Here is a 19,228-nt window from a genome sequence, read left to right as displayed (position 1 = left end):
CATTGAAAATGCTAGGGAGTGGGCCATTAAAATCACTGAGCTTACAGCTAATACTTCAGTAGTGTTACATTGTAGACATAATTTGACTCATACAAGTTTATCTAAATACATACAGTTTAAAAAGAAAAAAAGTAATGCAGGTGTTTCTGCCACTTTGTGTAATATGGGAGATGGAAGTCTACCCTTCTCTTTTTTTTCCTGTTTATTTTAGTCTTAGTGTGAATAACTAAGTGTGTTCCTAATATTTAAAAGATAATTTTGGTGATGTGTGATTTGTATTTTTAAATTTTCACCCACTGCCCAAGGAAAAGAATTACTCTGTATGTCTTTTAGAGAATTTTGAAAGTGGTAACCACACATTAACATGGTAAAAAAAGGCTTTTAGTTCCACTGGCAATCAGGAGTTTCTCATCTATGCAGACAGGATGTGACCTGTGTATATTTGAATTATGCTGGGTATATTTATTTACAGTAGCTTTTCTGTATCTTTATGGTAGCTTCTCTAGAAAGTTTAATAATTACTATTTAAACCCATGTTGTCAGGTGCCTGGGTGGCTCAGTTAGTTAAGCGTCTGTCTTCAGCCCAGGGTCCTGGGATCGAGCCCCATGTTGGACTCCATGCTCAACGTGGAGCCTCCTTCTCCCTCCCTCTCCTCTGCTCCTTCCCTCTGCTTCCTCTCTATCCTGCTCTCTCTTCCTCTCAAATAAAAACCTTGAAAAATACCTGTGTATAAATCCATGTTGTCTTTGTAAGTGGTAAATAGGTTGTATGTAGAAAAATTTCTGCCCACTTGTGCAGTATTATACCTTGAGACCTGGAAGGACTTTGGGATTCATTGTAATACTTAGCTAATGGTAGTTCTTTGGTTTTGTTTTCCCTCCTTGATCTTACTGAATTTTTTGGCTTTAAATCCTTAAACATAAGAATAAAAACTACCAAGAAAATAAATGTGAAAAATATTTTGAACTGTTTTAAAGTTTCACGTGGTAGCTCGTTTTATGTTGACAAAGTTAAGTTCTAGATTTGCTCTCAATCTGTGATTATGCATCAGATAAAATACACTTTTATCATAAGACTATACCGAGATAGCTGACAATTCCCAAGATGACAGCTAAGAGGTTATGGCACATTTATAATATACCAAGTTTTATTTCATGGCTTTAACATTAGATTTTGCTGCCATACTTGCAGAGATGTATATCCCTAAGATCTCTCTCTACAAAAAGCATGTCTTTGTGTCCTTCTGGGAAAATGCTGGTGTGCGGCCTCCTACTCTGCTGGCCACTTGTGTTCCTAGCTTGGTTTTTATATATTTGAATGCCTTTTACTTGTAGTCCTTGAGACCACGTACCTGAGTTTAGGAAGTTGCATATAACAACAATAAAGCCAGGGACTTTGGTAGAAGACTTTAGAAGGAAAGGTACAAACAAATCCATCAGTTTTAACTTTTGAGAGTTTCTGAAATGAGTGAGTGGCAACTGAAAGCTCCAACTTGAGACCAGTGGACAGTTTTTTCCTTAAGCTAAATTTTTAATAGACTCTGTTGGGGAATAATCAGATTTCTATAAAATCTCTCTCTTTCTTTTTTTTAAGAATATATGTGCTTTTTATACAGATCTATAGATGTCATTGTCTATAAATAACAAGTGAAAGTAATTTTACTTCTTTTCTAAATTAGCTGGTTATAATAATTTAGAGGTTGCAGAGTATTTGTTGCAACATGGAGCTGATGTGAATGCCCAGGACAAAGGAGGACTTATTCCTTTACATAATGCGGCATCTTACGGGGTAAGTTCTTTCACATTACCTTTTAAAATCTCTGAAATTTTTTAAGTGGAAATCAGTATTGAAGTTCAAAGGGCATTTAGTTGGACTTTCTCATTTTATAGAGGAGAAAATATGAGGACTAAAGAGATTAAATAATGTCCAACTCTCAATTCTGAATCTGTTGTAAGCGAGTTGTGTGACATGCAGCACATCTGTCATTCACTATATTACCTTCTTTAGCACCTCCTGTTTTCAGTGAGATGTTGATGGTTTTGTTTCTTTGTTGGTGCCAGGAAACCACTAGCACTTCTAGGAGTCTCTGTAGAGATTCAGATGCATTGTTCCTGAGTTTGTAACAGCCCTGAATGTTACAATCAGTATTGACCATATTCAGTAGTATAGTTGGAATAACTGAGAAAGGTTGTTGGTTTATAAACTGATGTTCAGCAGTTATAACACTTGAATAAATGAGAAATTGTTTAAGTTGTATTTATTTATTTAGTTCCCGTCCTATGTAGAATTCTTAAATATTTAATAATTTCTCATGTTTATTAAAATGCCTACTGTAATTTTTAATCAAGTATCCATAAGTTATGATGTTGAGGAGAAACACGATTTTTCTTCTCCTTTCCAGAGTAGGTTTGAAAATATGGAAAACAGGTATATAGCTAGTTTCTTTTTAGGAACTAAAATGTGATGATATTTTGGACTGTAACAGGAGTATTTTCTTTTACAGCATGTAGATGTAGCAGCTTTACTAATAAAGTATAACGCATGTGTCAATGCCACGGACAAATGGGCTTTCACACCTTTGCATGAAGCAGCACAAAAGGGACGAACACAGCTTTGTGCTTTATTGTTGGCCCATGGAGCTGACCCTACTCTTAAAAATCAGGAAGGACAAACGCCTTTAGATTTAGTTTCAGTAAGTGATGGACTTTTGAAAAATCTCAGTGCTTTTCTGACTTTTTAAAGTTCACTTGGTATGTATAAAATTTCTTCCTTGGGGCGTGTGGGCGGCACAGTGGTTTAAGCCTCTGCCTTCGGCTCAGGTCATGATCCCAGGGTCCTGGGATCAAGCCCTGCATCAGGCTCTGTGCTCAGCAGGGAGCCTGCTTCCCCCCTCTCTCTTTGCCTGTCTCTCTGCCTACTTGTGATCTCTTTCTCTCTGTCAAATAAATAAATAAAATCTTTTTTTAAAAAGTCTTCTTGGTGAATGTGGCTAAATCTGTTTTTTTAGCCCAATTTAAACTTAGGACTTCTTTAGTGTTAAAATATAATATGTAAATAATAGGATTATCAATCAGTTATTATATCCTGAGTGCTTTTGAAAATAGGAAAAAAGGTCCCATTTGGGGGGTAGAGATTACTTAAAAATAAAATCTTAAGGAAAAAAGTACATGGTATAGCTGCTTAAATTAGTTGTTGGGAAACAAAACAGGTGCAGGCCCTCAGTGAAGACTGTTAACGGTGCATACTGTGCACAGTCATATAGGACATAGAGGTCTTGATGAACTTTCCCAGCCAGAGACTTTGCCCTCAGGATGTAGCCACAAAGCTTCTAGTAGGAATTCCCTTCCCTCCCACGTGGCCTCTTCCCAAAGTTCCTGTTTGCTTACCTTACCAGTAGTGTTCATAAAACAAGCTTATTCCTCCAATTTTCTATGAAGTTTTTGTTCATTTAGTTTGGTTTTGGTTTTTTTCCTTCCATCTCCCAAGGGAACTCGTATAGACATTTACATTGTAGCCTTGACCTCTGCTTTGGCCACTGTGACACAGGTGCCTCTCTCGCCTTGATCACTGAGGAAATTGACCAGGGCCATGGAGGGAAAAGAAGAAATTCTAATTGAGATGGAAAGGCAGTCTTCCCTACAGATTGCTTTCTACTGAGAGAGATTCCACTGTTACAAGTTGCCCTGAGAAGCTGATTTAGTTCTGCTGCATTTTTCTCAGCAGGCTAACCGCCCAACAGTGTTTGCAATATTTCTTCAGGGAAATGTCTTTCTACTTCCAAACTACCCTGAGAGTGCACTTTTCTAGTTCATTCCATCCATTTGTTAGTCCACCAGACATAAGTGATGTGAAATAAAGTGCTCTAGAGGACAGGTGTGGACTTCAGAGTCAAATGGACCTGCCATAGAATTCCAGCTCTACCACTTAGAGTTGTACAGCTTTCACCTTGTGTGATCTCTAAGCATCAGTCATGTCATCTATAAATGGGGGCAAAATATTTCTGGTTAAGGGACACCTGCTGGCTCAGAAGAGCATACTACTCTTGATCTTGGGCTTCTGAGTTTGGGTTCCACGTGGGATGTAAAGAGTACTTAAAAATAAGATCTTTGAGGGTGCCTGGGTGGCTCAGTCTAAGTGTTTGCCTTCGGTTCAGGTTGTGATCCTGGGGTCCTGGGATCAAGCCCTGCATCAGGCTCCCTGCTCAACAGGGAGTCTGCTTCTCCCTCTGCCCCTCACCCCTGCTCATTCTCTCTCTCTCTTTCTCTGTCTCAAATAAATAAAATCTTTAAAATAAATAAATAAAATTGATACTACTATAACTCATTTTGGTGTTTTTCAGAAAATCAAAGTATCAAAGTTAGATTTTTTTTTATGTTCTGCCACTTGAACAGGTTTTTTTTTTTAATTTTCTGTGTCTTGAAACATGTTCTGAATTGTTTTCTATTTAATAACAGTTTGGCGATATCACTTGTCTTACTTTTAATTGTTTTTATATAATATGCAATTCTCTTTCACATCTGCTGAGTATTTGTCATATTTTTAAATGTATTCTGTTGGTGTAGGAGAATTTTAAAACTTACTTACCACAGATTTAATCTCTCTCTGACATACACCCTAGGCAGATGATGTTAGCGCTCTCCTGACTGCAGCCATGCCCCCTTCTGCTCTGCCTTCATGTTACAAACCTCAAGTGCTCAATGGCATGAGAAGCTCAGGAGCTACCGGAGATTCTCTGTCTTCAGGTCCATCCAGCCCATCAAGTCTTTCTGCAGCCAGCAGTCTTGACAACTTATCTGGGAGTTTTTCTGAGCTGTCTTCAGTAGTTAGTTCAAGTGGAACAGAGGGTGCCTCTAGTTTGGAGAAAAAGGATGGTGAGACATTCTGTAAAAATAATTTTCTATCTTGTAATGTATCCACATGTTTGTCGTCTAGAATGCTAACAAGTCATTTTTCAAACTTAAATACAACTGTTAGTATCAGATTAATTAACACAGCCTTTACATTTTATTTTTTTCTTGTTTTCTTTAAATGTTAGTAGAATTCCTCATGACACTTCTCCTTCGGAGTTGAGGCTTAATAAGTCTTACGCTGCTGACCTATTCTTTAGATGTAAATACGCTTTTTGAAAGGTTTAGAAGTCTTATGATTGAGTAGGTATGCCTTGATATACCTCTTCCAGTGTATTACAGTTATGAAATACCTTTACTCCATGTCAAACTACCCAGTTGTGAAGATCATCTTTTTTAAGAGAAAGAAAAAGACGCACATACTTAGTCTATAAAACTGTTCTCTTTATCTTTTACTTCATCTCACCTTATGCAACTTGGTAGAATTTGTTTGCATAAACTTTTTTGTGAAGTCACTTACATGCTCAAAGATAAGGAATTTTTTTTTTGAGTTAAATAAAATTAACATATTAGCTTCAGTATGGAAACTTACTTTAAAGATACAGTTAAAAATATTTTTTTATGAAAAGATTTTTTTTTTTAATCTGTGTGCCCCACTGGTTGTTTCTTCTAATGATGTTGAAATTTTGTAGCTTTCTCTTTTTGCAATTTTTAATGCTATGTTCAGATACTCAGTATTATATCCCAAATGCCAATGAGTATTTCCTTCATCTTTACATTTTTCATGTGCATAATAATACCACAAAACTCTGATGTTATAATGTTGATATACATTACTTTGTTCATTTGTTCTGGATTTTTTTATTTTCCAGTTCCAGCAGTAGATTTTAGCATAACTCAGTTTGTAAGAAATCTTGGTCTTGAGCACCTGATGGATATATTTGAGAGAGAACAGGTGAGTAGATGAATTGTTTTGCTTGGTTTGATTTTCTGTAAGACCTCAAGGAAAAATTAGGACATACTTGAAATGCCTTGGACCATTCAACCTGTTTGTAGGAAGAGGAGAATGGTTTTTTAAGAGACTGGAAATCAGTCACTCTTCTAATTTAGCTATCTTGGAATTTCTGTTTAGTTTATTAACACAAAAAGATGGACTCTGATGAAATTTTTTTAAAAAATACATGGAAACACATTAAAGTATATATTCTTTTTAAGTGCATATGAGACATTCTCCAGAATAGATGACATACTAAATCACAGATCAGACCTCAACAAATACAAAAAGATTGAGATCATACCATATTTTCTGACCACAATGCTATGAAATTTGAAATTTGAAGTCAACCACAGGAAAAAGTTTGGAAAGACCATAAATACATGGAGGTTATACAGCTTGCTATTAAACAATGAATGGGTCGTTGTTTAATAGCAATTAAATGATAGCAATAGCAATGATTCTTTCTTAAAACAAGAATCAAAGAAGAAATTTAAAAATACATGGAATAATGGACTCTCAGGTAGTAATAGTAAAGTAGCTTTCTCTAATGGAAAGCATCACTTATTTAGCCCCAACGTAGGTTATCTTTGAGCTCCGTTTGGTCAGTTCAGTTGTGTCAGTCACTATGTACTCTTAAGTCTGACACTTCACTAGCCACTATGGGAAGGTAATAGGAATGCTGGGTATATATCTGGGCTTTTCTAGAACAGTCCTATTTTAAAGTACACTGTCAGAATATATTTACTGATTTTTTTTTGGTACGGAAAATATGGTAGTTACAGACTTACATCCCTAAGGAATTTTTGATCTACTTAATGGAACTCTAACAGTGTATGAAGAAATAAGTTTTGGCATAGATTTTAGAAATTCAAAGAAAAGTTACTGCACTCTGGACTATTCAGGGAAAGCTTCATGGAAGATATATAAGTAAAACAGGATTTCTGAATGTCTTCGGTTTCATAAAGTGGGAATAATATATTTGAGGGAAAAGGAATAGTTTGAACCCTGAGGCAGAAGTACCAGTTAGTGTAGTCCAGAGTCTGGAGGAAGCAGTAAAGGCATTGTATAAATGGGTTAGTTGTAGAGTGATGGTGGATATGTGCATTTTTGTTTTGCAATTTAAGTCAGCTCAGGTTCTTATGCTAAATGAAAACAACTTTATATTTAAAATAGTTACGTTTTGGGACGCCTGGGTGGCTCAGTGGGTTAAGCCACTGTCTTCGGCTCAGGTCATGATTCCAGGGTCCTGGGATCGAGCCCCAAATCAGGCTCTCTGCTCAGCAGGGAGCCTGCTTCCTCCTCTCTCTCTGCCTGCCTCTCTGCCTGCTTGTCATCTCTCTCTGTCAAATAAATAAATAAAATCTTAAAAAAAAAAAAAAGTTACATTTTAAATAGTTATATTTAAATGACTGTAGTTATATTCATTGAGATATTTTTGGTAGTTCATATCTGAAATTTAATTAGCTGTAACTTTTCAGGTTCAGTTTAATAAGTGGTTTGCTTTCATTTCTAAGCTGTTCACAAAAGCCAAAGTAAATGTATTAAAATCTAATACATTAAAAGAACACCGGTATATGAATGTCCACCAAATATAAGTCTTCTAAACAATTTCATCCTCTTTTGTCAGATCACTTTGGATGTATTAGTAGAGATGGGGCACAAAGAGCTGAAGGAGATTGGAATCAACGCTTATGGACATAGGCACAAACTAATTAAAGGAGTTGAGAGACTAATCTCTGGACAACAAGGTATTTCATTTTAAATTAATGCTGTCATCAGTTTAACAGTTGGCATAAGACAATCCTCAGCTTACTAAATGATAATTAATAAATCCTGTGAGAGCGAGTCCATTTAACAGGAAGAACACTAGAATTTGAGAAATTGTTATCAAATCATAACACTGCTACTGTTAACGTTCCCTGAGCTTCTGTCGGTAATTATGTGAAACTAAGTAAGATTTCTGGGCCATTCAGAAGTTTGGGGATTGCCTTTGCTCTGAAATTATTCTAGCTCTTAAAATTTTATGATTCTAAAAGATCAGAAACTTGAATATCTCCTTTCTTATGGTAATATAATAGGCAATGCCTAGACATTCAGGTCTGCCCATAAAATAATGTAAATCTCTTTTGTTGTAAAAGGCTAAATGCTAAACACCTGTAGTGGAAGTACTGGGAAAACTTGTTTTCCTGTTGTAATGAGGAAATCTGGGAAAACAGCATTGAGTAATATCTTTAATTCTTCTGAATGTTGGTACTTTTAAAAAATGCAGATTGCATTTGTTACGTTAACATTTCCTGTGTACCAGGTCCTGGGTAAAAAGGTGAAGTGTTCTAAGTATCAAGACCCATAGTTAAACTGAGGGCATGATTTACTGTCTCTGGGGTTAGATACTTCCTGTCATTGAAGTCCTGGCTATACAACTAGAGTCTAAGAAAAACTTAGACTAACAAAAATGAAGACATTTTCAGGGGAGGATGTACGATAGGCCAGATAGGGTCCATCTCTTGAAAAAATACCTCTAAAAGTTAGGTGATTGAAGTTAAGGAATACTTTAAACTAGAATTCTGGAATAGGACCAATTAAAGGTAGATGCGCTTTACTTGCCTGGCAGGGTCTAAGGCAAAAATGTTTAAAATGTGAGGCAGTCTGGAATATGTCTTATAGACCACAGAATTGTATAAGATAAAAAGGAGGGAAGACCCATGGCTCCCTGGAATGTTAGTATACAATATAAAGAACACCAAAAATGAAGAGAAACTGGAACTCTCAAGTTAGTTGTGGGTGGATGGCCATCATGACTCTACTAGAATAATAGTAGGTAGATCTGATAGGACAGAAATTCCAATGGAGTACTAACTAACAAGGATCATTTAGGAAAGAGGCAGGTTAAAAAAGGAATCAGGCAGTGTTTGTTTATTAAACATACAGTGTCTGGGATACAGTTATTAAGACAGGGCCATATGTACCCCAATGTTCATAGCACCAATGGCCACAGTCACCAAACTGTGGAAAGAGCCAAGATGCCCTTCAACAGATAAATGGATAAAGAAGATGTGGTACATATGTACAACGGAATATTACACCTCCATCAGAAAGGATGAATACCCGGCTTTTGTAACAACATGGACAAGACTGAAGGAGATTATGCTGAGTGAAGTCAAGCCGAGAAAGTCAATTATCATGTGGTTTCACTTACTTGTGGAGCATGATGAATAACATGGAGGACATTAGGAAAAGGAAAGGGAAAGTGAATTGGGGTAAATCAGAGGGGAGACAAGCATGAGAGACAGTGGACTCTTGAGAAACAAACTGAGGGTTTTGGAGGGGAGGGGTGAGGGGATGTGTAAACCTGGTGGTGGGTATTAAGGGGGGCACGTATTGCATGGAACACTGGGTGTGGTGCATAAACAATGAATCTTAGACACTGAAAAAATTAAGATGTTTACAAATGTTTAAAAGACTAGATTGGAAGGCTCAGGAAACGATGGCAGAAACAGATACACTGCCTCCACGTGGCAGAGGTATGTAACTGCATGCCACCTCTGGTCTGTAGTCACTCTGATAACATCCAGCTGCAACTGCAAAGGAACATTCATTCCTACATGAAGGAGAATTTTTACGGCACAGAATAACTGTATCTGCTCTAGCAGATCAGGGTCACTTGCCTGCATAAAGCTACCACCTTTCTTGTCTTCGTTTGAAGCCATGATTCTATACGTTTTGCAGAGTGGTACCGCAGTAGTCTGACAGTCTGTCATTTTGCTAGATTATCCCTAGCTATCCATCGGTACATCAAGTCAATAGATGACTTGTCCTCATCTTTGAGCACTGCTGAAACATCTTAGGATGGTACACAAGTTCAAGCATGTGTCATACTCTTTATTTTGTTAAGTCTTTATTCATTGAATATTCCCTTTTGTAAGTCTCCACACTTTGTAGATATTGTAATTCAGCTATATCTGTAAGTCTTTATCAGAGTTTAGCATGTTGATGGTAGTCTTGTTATTCAGACCAGAACAGTGCTCTAACTCTCCAGGGGCAAACTACCATGTGCTGAGCCAGCAATAATGAATTTGATCCCTACCTGGGAAAACAGCAGAGCATTCGAGATCTTGTTGTAGGGACTGAGGGAGAGGTGTGTGTTCCAGATACACCAAGGAAATTAGAAAATTCTGTTCAAGACTGCATTTAAAAAACTTAACAGTTATCTTAACAATTGACATTCAGGAAAACACAACATTCATTGCTGAATTAAAAACTTTTAGTGATTAGAATAAACATTCAGTAGTTAGTAAACTTTGTCGAGTTAATCATTCTGAAATGATTCAGAATTACCTGAGGCTAGACAAGTTTGTCATAATTCTTCCTCATATTTACAAAAATTAAAGGCTAAGTGCTGAAGAGCTGTATAGTTAGTGAAGGAAATAACTGAAGAAAAAAAATGTGTGACAAACTTAAGAGATAAAGAAAAAAAAAAGATTTTCTGAACTATTCCCAGAAAACCCATATAGCTTGTGTCAAAATTAGTAGTCTAAATGCAGTGTAGTGTTCTGGATCCTAGAACAGAAAAAGGAGGACATTACTGGGAAAAACTAGTGAAATCCAAATAAAGTCTATAATTTACTTATTTAATGTGACAGGCGGGGATACTCACCACTATACTAACGAGGACGGCGGCTACTTATTTAATGTGACAGATGCACTGTGGCTATATAAAATGGTAACACTGGGGGAGCATTAATGTTCTTAATGGTAACATTAGGAAGTTTAGTGAAGGGTACACAGAACTCTCTATAGGATCTCAGCCTTCCTGAAAATCTAAATTCATCCAAAATTAAAAGTTTTTAAAAACCGGTAGTAAACATCATAAATCAAACAGCTGTTTTTGGTTGATGTTTAACTTGGGGGGGGTTTTTGGCATATATCTTTTTACCTTCAAATTTCATTTGCTAGGTCTTAACCCATACTTAACTCTGAACACCTCTGGAAGTGGAACAATTCTCATAGATCTATCTCCTGATGATAAAGAGTTTCAGTCTGTGGAGGAAGAGGTATGTTCATATACCTTAAATGAATGTTGGTTCAGTAGCTAAACTTCCTAGAGGTTTCCAGATCTTAAAAATATCGTAGGGTTTTTTCATTGTCCTTAACTCTTTTACCACCTGGAAAACATTCAGATTTAGTATTTAAGGTACACTCCCTCAATAAACTTTAATTCCAGTAACTTGGTTCAGTACTACAGTTAATACTAATGCAGAATTCTGTTGGAGAAGAGTTTATTGTCATTTGAAAAAAAAAAATGCCAATATTCTCTCCCTTCATGAAGGCAATTACAAAGCCCAGTATCTCAGACAAAACCCAGAGTATGTGGATGCTACTTATACAGGAAACTTTTCTTCTAGATATCTTTCCACAAAACTCTTGGATCTACTGAAATCTCTGAATAGTGCCTTACACTTTTGAAGAACATGTGTGTGAGGAACACAGAGATAAAAAGTTAAGTAGGACTGAGTTCTAAAATTCAAGAAACTCCAATTCTCGATGAAGTACAAATTGTGTTTTATTAATGAGGGCGACATGAATTGGAACAAATAAATGATTGCTTTGTTTTTTAGTATATCAGGTGATTAGCTTTGTGTGTTTAACTCACCTGTGCATTAGTTTCTTTTTTTCTTCCTTTAGTTTGCATTATATAATTTTCACCTGTAAATAGTTTTCAGATTGACTAGCTAATTATCTCTAGAAAACAGTCCTTGTGAATTTATAGGACTCCTATTCCTTAAACAACAAATACATCAAAATCTCATTTTGTATTCTCAAAAACAGAATCATAGGAGTCAAGAACCATGTTCCCCATATCAGAAAAAACAAAAGTTAATACACATGTATTTGACATATTTTTTCCACCAGATGCAAAGTACAGTCCGAGAGCACAGAGACGGAGGTCATGCAGGTGGGATCTTCAACAGATACAATATTCTCAAGGTAAGAAGTTAGTGAAAATAAAGTTTTCAGAGACCATAGTTTTTCAAAGCTTGGAATGGTAATTAACTTTCGTAAGACTATAATCTTTCTAGCCTAGTAAGTCTTTGACATAACATTGGGATATTTTGGGAAAGATGATATCCTTGGAAGGTTAAGAGTCTCAAAAATCCCTGTACTACTGTTTTGTTTTGTTGGTTGTGGTGGTGCTGTTTTCATAATGAATAATTCAGACCCTCTTGAACATACTGAAGTTTAGCATATATGCCTTATCTTGGAATAATGATAAATCCTGTAGGTTTAGGACTTTAAATATAAAAATTACTATTAAGGTACTCTTGTTATATAACAAAGCTGAATTTTTTTGTGTGTCTCAGGGGAGGTCTCCATCTTATACCATGCTTCCTTTTATTTGTCCTGAGACGACTCCAGGTTTTTCTGAGTCCCCCTACATGTCACTTCACAGTAATTTTAGTAGTACTCCTTTTATGTACTCATCTTTTCCAAAAACAGTCTTTAAAAATGTTGTGAGTCATTCACATGAGAGTCCTTTTTCTTGACTTTCTCAGGGCCTTTTCCAGCTTTGCTGTGTTTTTCTTGAACTACAGCAAGCAAAAATGCACACTCTACTTGAGATGCATAAATATTTTTGTGAGCTACGCTCATATATCTTAATAATTCTAAAGACAATTAAATTGTGGCAATGTTTTTATAATACCTAAATTTTTTTTTTAAGGATTTTATTTATTTATTTGACAGAGAGAGACAGTGAGAGAGGGAATACAAGCAGGGGGAGGGAGAAGCAGGCTTCCCACTGAGCAGAGAGCCCAACATGGGCCTGGATACCAGGACCCTGGAATCATGACCTGAGCCGAAGGCAGATGCTTAATGACTGAGCCACCCAGACGCCCCTATAATACCTGAATTTTAAACTCAAAAGTGAATAGTATCAAATCTTTAATCTGTTTTATATTACTGTTTCAGAATAATAAACTATTATGAGTATAATATTAGATGTCATATTTTAGAGTTAGTGAATACTGAAACTATTGAGATTGCTTTGTTCATACTGTTAGATAACAAAAGCACACATTATTCAGGTAAAGGAATCCTACTTCTGGAAACTCCGTTTTATTAGTTTATATCATAAGAGGACAAGAGTAACACCTTGAGATTTCTATTCATGAACATATATAATAATTTTTAATAAGACATAATTGTGCGTATAACAAGCAAATTTCAGTCAAGTCTGCCTTATCTGCCAGTAGTAACAAAATGCATAGAGATTTGTTAAGGGTGAGCGCAGGAGAGAAGAGGATATGTTTTTGATTTTCAAAATAGTTAAAAGTTGAGAAAAGGTATGCTGTTTTCTTCCTCTGTAAAGATATTTTAATGCAATATTTAATGAATTTTTCAATGACAAAACTTCATTTTTGTTTTTTGGGGAGGGGTTTGGGGTTTTTGTTTGTTTTGGGTTTTGTTTTTTTTTTTTTACATAAATGAGATCTCTGTGTCAGTTGTGTTCATTGATTTTATCTATGACAGTATTTTGAGTTTTTTTAGCCAAGGCTAAAACCACCACTGCCCAGATGTGCTCTGGGACCAGCAAGGGGCTGTAATACCTTTAAACACAACCAAGAAACAGCTCTAGGATTATGAATTTTAATCCTAGAAATACTCCAAATGAGGGGTGCCTAAGTGGCTCAGTGGGTTAAGCCTCTGCCTTCGGCTCAGGTCATGATCTCAGGGTCCTGGGGTCAAGCCCTGTGTCGGGCTCTCTGCTCGGTGGGGAGCCTGCTTTTCCTGCTCTCTGCCTGCTGCTCTGCCTACTTGTGATCTCTCCCTCTCTGTCAAAGAAATAAATAAAATCTTAAAAAAATAATAAAAATAAAGAAATACTCCAAATGAGACCACCTTTAGTGGTTCTCCAAACAAAACTTTTAGGAATTGGAAGGGTAGGGAAGAGTAGAGGGTATGTCTCTGTGTTTCTGTACGTGTCTTAAAAATGGTGTTTGGTGTGGCTATTTCAAATATTTTTAATTAATAACAGATAAAGATGATACTTTGAGCCAGATAAAGCAGAGGGAGGTTGAAAGAAACTGTCTCTTTTTAATACTTATAGAACTCCACATACCTGATTGGGAGATGTTTTAGTAATAATCTTCTAAATTAGAACGGAAGTATTTTAGTCAACAGTATTTCTGACCTTCACATAAGGCTATATGTAGCTTTTTTTCTCTTTGAAGTTTTTGATTTCCAAAATGTAGCTATATTTCTGTCTTTATGTTTGAGACCGAGTATTTTTAACTGACTGAAATAAAACATAGTTTACATTTCAGAAAAAACTTTTGCCTCTCTATTGGCTGTGTGGACCATTTTAGTTAAGATGAACAAGTAGGTAAGTAATTATGAACTAAGATTTTGATTTTTCTGATTTCTTTTTTATAGATTCAGAAAGTTTGTAACAAGAAACTATGGGAAAGATACACTCATAGGAGAAAAGAAGTTTCTGAAGAAAACCACAACCATGCAAATGAAAGAATGCTGTTTCATGGTAAGATTCCTCTTCTCCGAGATACCTGGCTGGCTCAGTAGGGAGAGCATGCAGCTCTTCCTCTCAGAGTTGTGAGCTCAAATCTTACTTTAAAAAAAAGTGGGGGGAGGTCCTTCCCCATCCTCCTACCATCCTCTTCTACATTATTTTTTAACCATGTATGAAATAATGAGCCTATTTTTCTCATGTCACTTTTTTTTTTAAGATTTTACTTATTTATTTGGCAGACCAAGATCACAAATAGGATCACATAAGGACAAAATAGAGAAATGGAAATGTTGACTATTCATATTTTCCTCTTCTCTTTATATCAAAACTGCATATTATGATCACTCTGAGAAGTGGTGTGTGTTATTTTTAACTCATTGATTGCCTTAAAATTAAAACAAGGTCTGAGGGGCCCCTGGGTGGCTCAGTCATTAAGCATCCGACTCTTGACTTTGGCTCAGGTCATGATCTTAGGGGGCCAAGCCCCAGTTCGGCTCTGTCTCCACTGAGTGTGGAGACTGCCCAAGAGTCTCTCTCCCTCTCCCTCCACCCCTACATACCCACCCCCAGCCGCTCAGGAGCTTGCTCTCTCGCTCTCTCTCACTCTCTCACTCTCTCACAAAAATAAAAGTAAAATGAAGCAAGGTGTGAAAATCGCCTCCAAAGACCATACACATCCTATTCTGCCTTTGATTCTAAGTATCAAAACTACAAATAAGTAAATAGAATCCTTTTTAAAAAGGGGGAAGGGTCGCTTGGGTGGCTCAGTTGTTAAGCTGCTACCTTCAGCTCAAGTCATGATCCTGGAGTCCCAGGATTGAGCCCCAAATCAGGCTCCCTGCTCAGCAGGGAGTCTGCTTCTCCCTCTACCCTTCACCCTGCTTGTGCTCTCTCAAATAAATAAGTAAAATCTTTAAAAAACAAACAAAAAACTACATTTAACTTCATTGTGTTAAAAGAGCCATTATCAGTCAAGGGTGCCTGGCTGGCTCAGTCGATAGAGCAAGTGATTCTTAATCTTGGCTTCCTGAGTTCTAGCGCCATTTTAGGGATGGAGATTACTTTTAAAAATAAATCTTTTTTAAAAAAGCCATTTTTATCATTGAACTTAGGGAATTTTCAGAGAACTTAACGTAGAATTGAGAGCAACTTTATTTTTGAAATTTCCTGAGTTTTTTTATGTTGCAAACTAACAGATTTTGGTTGGTCTTTCTTTTTTTCTAAGCATTGTGGAGCTCAGCATGGGGCCTGAACCCACAACCCTGAGACCAAGACCCAAGCTAAGATCAAGGGTCAGACGTCCAACTTACTGAGCCACCCAGGCACCCCAGTCTTTCAGATTTATAGCAAAGATGAATGTAGATAGTAATACAGTGCTTATCAAGTCTTCAAGCACATAGTAGTCCCATCTGTTTTTTATTTGGCTTTGATTGCAGAAGATTTTTTATAGACCTATAAAGTTCTATAGAACACAGCATTTTAATTTCACAGTTCTTTGGAAGAGTGGCTATAGCAGACTGAATTGGTACATAATATCTAAATAACATTTCTCATTCTGAAATCCTAAAAATCATTATGATAATCCCTTACCACAGAGTATGATTTATTTATGTACTGACTTGATAACATGAATGATTTATCTATTTTACAGTATAAATGATTTTGGTTTTTCCAAATCAATTCAAATAAGTGATTCTGTCCTTCAGTATATCTGCAGAGTGGAATTCAGCATACTTTCCCATCCCTTTATCAACAGGGACACTAATCTGGATGAATCAGTGAACTGTTATATTGGCTTTCCCCAACACCCACCCCTCACCCTACTCTCTGGCCTGCTTCCCATGATTACCTCCTTCCCTTTGGCTAAGCTCTTCTTGGCACACATGCAAGGAACAGGGAGAAAGTAGTCAGTATGCAGAGAACGAAGAACACACCACGTTTGCAGATAGAATCTGGTATAACAGGATGATAGGCAGAGAAGTGGACGGATGAGAGAGAAGAGAAGAGGGGTGCCTGAGTGGAGCAGTCAATTAAGCCTCCAATTCTGGGTTTTGGCTCAGGTCATAATCTCAGGGTCATGAGATCAAGCCCCATGTAGGGCTTCATGCAGAGTCTGCTTAACACTATCTCTTCCTCTCCCCATTACCCCCCGCACACATAAACACCCGCATGCGCTCATGCTCACTTGCTCGGTCTTTCTCTCCCTCTCAAGTAAGTAAATCCTTAAAAAAATAATAAGAAGAAGAGAATGAACATGACAAAATCACATTGGGGATGCCTGGGCAGCTCAGTCAGTTAAGTGTCTGCCTTTGGCTCAGGCCATGATCCCAGGGTACTTGGATAGAGTCCCATACTGGGCTTCTTGCTCAGCAGGGAGCCTGATTCTCCTTCTGGATGCTTTTCCCTCTGCCTGCCACTCCCCCTGCTTGTGCTTTCTCTCTCTCTGGCAAATAAATAAAATCCTTTAAAAAAAATAAAGGGGCACCTGGGTGGCTCAGTCAGTTAAGCATCTGCCTTCGACTCAGGTCATGATCCCAGCGTCCTGAGACCAAGTCCCACATTGGGCTCCCTGCTTAGCGGGGAGCTGCTTCTCCCTCTCCCTCTGCCTGCCACTCCCCCTGCTTGTGCTCGCTCGCACTCTCTCTCTCTCTCTCTCTGTGTCAAATAAATAACATCTTAAAAAAAAAAAAAAAGACCACTTTGGCTACTTTTGAACCTAGAAAATGTACACAGTTGTGTCAGTATAAGACTTAATTGCATTCACCACTGCTATATTAGGAAATTGTGTGAAACCCTTGGTTCTGGATTTGTATGGATTTGGGGTCTGGAATTTAATAACTTTAACATTGGTATATCAAGTAATCTTTTCTTTTACTAGTTGAATCTGTGCATGTCTTTTTTTTTTTTTTTTAACCTCTCATCCTCCACCTTACTAGAAACATCAGTTGGTATTAGCAAGTCTTCTAAAATAGTTATTTCTTCTAACGGCATAAACTAGCTGACAGTTAACTTGTTATACTTGTTTTTTTATATTCTTTATTGTGGTATTCAGGTATGTCTGTTTAGGAATTTAACTTGAAAGAATGTTTCATTTTATTTTTCTTCTAAGATAATTTTAAATTGTTACTTACCTACATGTATTTTAGGATCGCCCTTTGTGAATGCAATTATCCATAAAGGCTTTGATGAAAGGCATGCCTACATAGGTGGCATGTTTGGAGCTGGGATTTATTTTGCTGAAAACTCTTCAAAAAGCAATCAGTATGTCTATGGAATTGGAGGAGGTACTGGGTGTCCAGTTCACAAAGACAGATCTTGTTATGTTTGCCACAGGTAAGAGATTACTTGTTCTCATTTTGTTTATTTAAATTCAATTAATTAAATATAATGTATCATTTGTTTCAGGGTCTGTGAATCATAAATATTATGATTTACTATAAATAGTATCATTTGTTTCAAGGTCTGTGAATCATAAATATTATGTAATACCCAGTGCTCATTACAGCACATGCCCTTCCCAGCATCCATGACCCAGTTACCCCATCCCTCGCCCCCTTCCCTTCCAGGAATCCTCAGTTTTCTTCTTCTTAGGGTTTGTCTCCCCCTCTGGTTTTATCTTGTTTCATTTTTTCCTCTCTTCCCCTGTGATCCTCTCTCTTATTTCTTAAGTTCTCAATTTATTTGGATAAGAACTGGTTTCATATTTGAGAAATTTGGAGAGAAAGGGCATCATCTTGGACAACTTTAGAAATCCAGGCTAGGCATGTTTCAGGTTGTTTTGGGCCCTCTCACCAGTTGTAATTATAGCTAGTATTTATTAAATGATCTGTGTAGGACAAGCACAGTTCTGAGCAGTTGACCTATTTAAATCATTTTATCATTGGAACACCTAGTGTTCCAATAGAACACTGGAATAGACAGTATCTTTGGACTTGAGAGATTTTATTGTGTCCCTTAAATATTATAGGAGTGTAGATTTTTTCAAAATATGTTATTCAAGGGGCACCTGGATGGCTCAGTCAGTTAAGTGTCTGACTCTTGATTCTGGCTCAAATCATGATCCTCAAGCCCCATGTTAGACTCCATTGCTGGGTATGGAGCTGCTTAAGATTCTCTCCCTCTCCCCCTGCCCCTTCCACTCCCTGCCCCCATTTAAAGTTTTGTGGAGGGGGGTTTTGTTTTTTTAATAAGAGAGAGCACACGCGAGAAAGATCACATAGGGAGAGGGAAAAGCAGACCCACAGCTGATGAGAGAGCCTGATGTGGAGCTCAGTCCCCAGACTCTGAGCCAAAGGCAGACCCTTAACCAACTAAGCCCCCCAGGCCCCTGCTCCTCCTGTTTAAATAGACAGAACTCAAATGCTAAAATGGCATTACTTGCCAAGCCTAATTATTTCATAGCAATGCATGAATGAGTCTCCTTTCTGCTGTGATAGGATCCTAGAATCTTCAATTTATGATATTACAACTTGAAAAGTTATAAGAAAACACATCAATCCCTTTTAAAAAGTACATTAATATCAAATAACTACTTTGTACTTTCTTTCTCCACTTTTAGCTACCCTGGTCTAATAACTCAGTTGTTAAAATCATTTAGATAACTTGCCCCTGTTAATAAACTCCTCATAGGTAAGCACAAATTATCTTTTGCCATTGGAAAAATTGAGTAAAATTAATTATTGCAGTTTATTCTATAGTTAGGGTGTTTCTTATACAAATCTAGAACGGGGCGCCTGGGTAGCTCAGTGGGTTAAAGCCTTTGCCTTCGGCTCAGGACCTCAGGGTCCTGGGATAGAGCCCCCCCGCATTGGGCGCTCTGCTCAGCGGGGAGCCTGCTTCCCTTTCTCTCTCTCTACTTG

The 19,228-nt window shown here is 37.2% G+C and overlaps 1 protein-coding gene across 2 annotated transcripts in view; it reads left to right on the top strand.

Annotated features, from left to right (window-relative positions):
- TNKS2 (tankyrase 2) overlaps positions 1–19,228 on the top strand; it is a 69,025-nt gene that overhangs the window by 44,151 nt on the left and 5,646 nt on the right. Inside the window, exons 17-25 of one of the 2 annotated variants that reach the window (XM_045069017.1) lie at positions 1,680–1,789; positions 2,505–2,693; positions 4,620–4,872; positions 5,721–5,803; positions 7,473–7,593; positions 10,799–10,896; positions 11,756–11,830; positions 14,276–14,381; positions 17,516–17,702. In XM_045069017.1, coding sequence (XP_044924952.1) covers positions 1,680–1,789; positions 2,505–2,693; positions 4,620–4,872; positions 5,721–5,803; positions 7,473–7,593; positions 10,799–10,896; positions 11,756–11,830; positions 14,276–14,381; positions 17,516–17,702 — 1,222 coding nt within the window. Of the gene's footprint in view, positions 1–1,679; positions 1,790–2,504; positions 2,694–4,619; positions 4,873–5,720; positions 5,804–7,472; positions 7,594–10,798; positions 10,897–11,755; positions 11,831–14,275; positions 14,382–17,515; positions 17,703–19,228 lie in introns of those variants that run through there. The other variant, XR_006603276.1, reaches the window with a different exon arrangement.

Source organism: Mustela putorius, unplaced genomic scaffold (assembly GCF_011764305.1).
Source record: "Mustela putorius furo isolate JIRA1106 unplaced genomic scaffold, ASM1176430v1.1 tig00003909_pilon_pilon_pilon, whole genome shotgun sequence".
Taxonomy (NCBI): Eukaryota; Metazoa; Chordata; class Mammalia; order Carnivora; family Mustelidae; genus Mustela; species Mustela putorius.
Note: the sequence above shows the minus strand (reverse complement) of the source record. Positions and strands in the feature narration are given on the sequence as shown.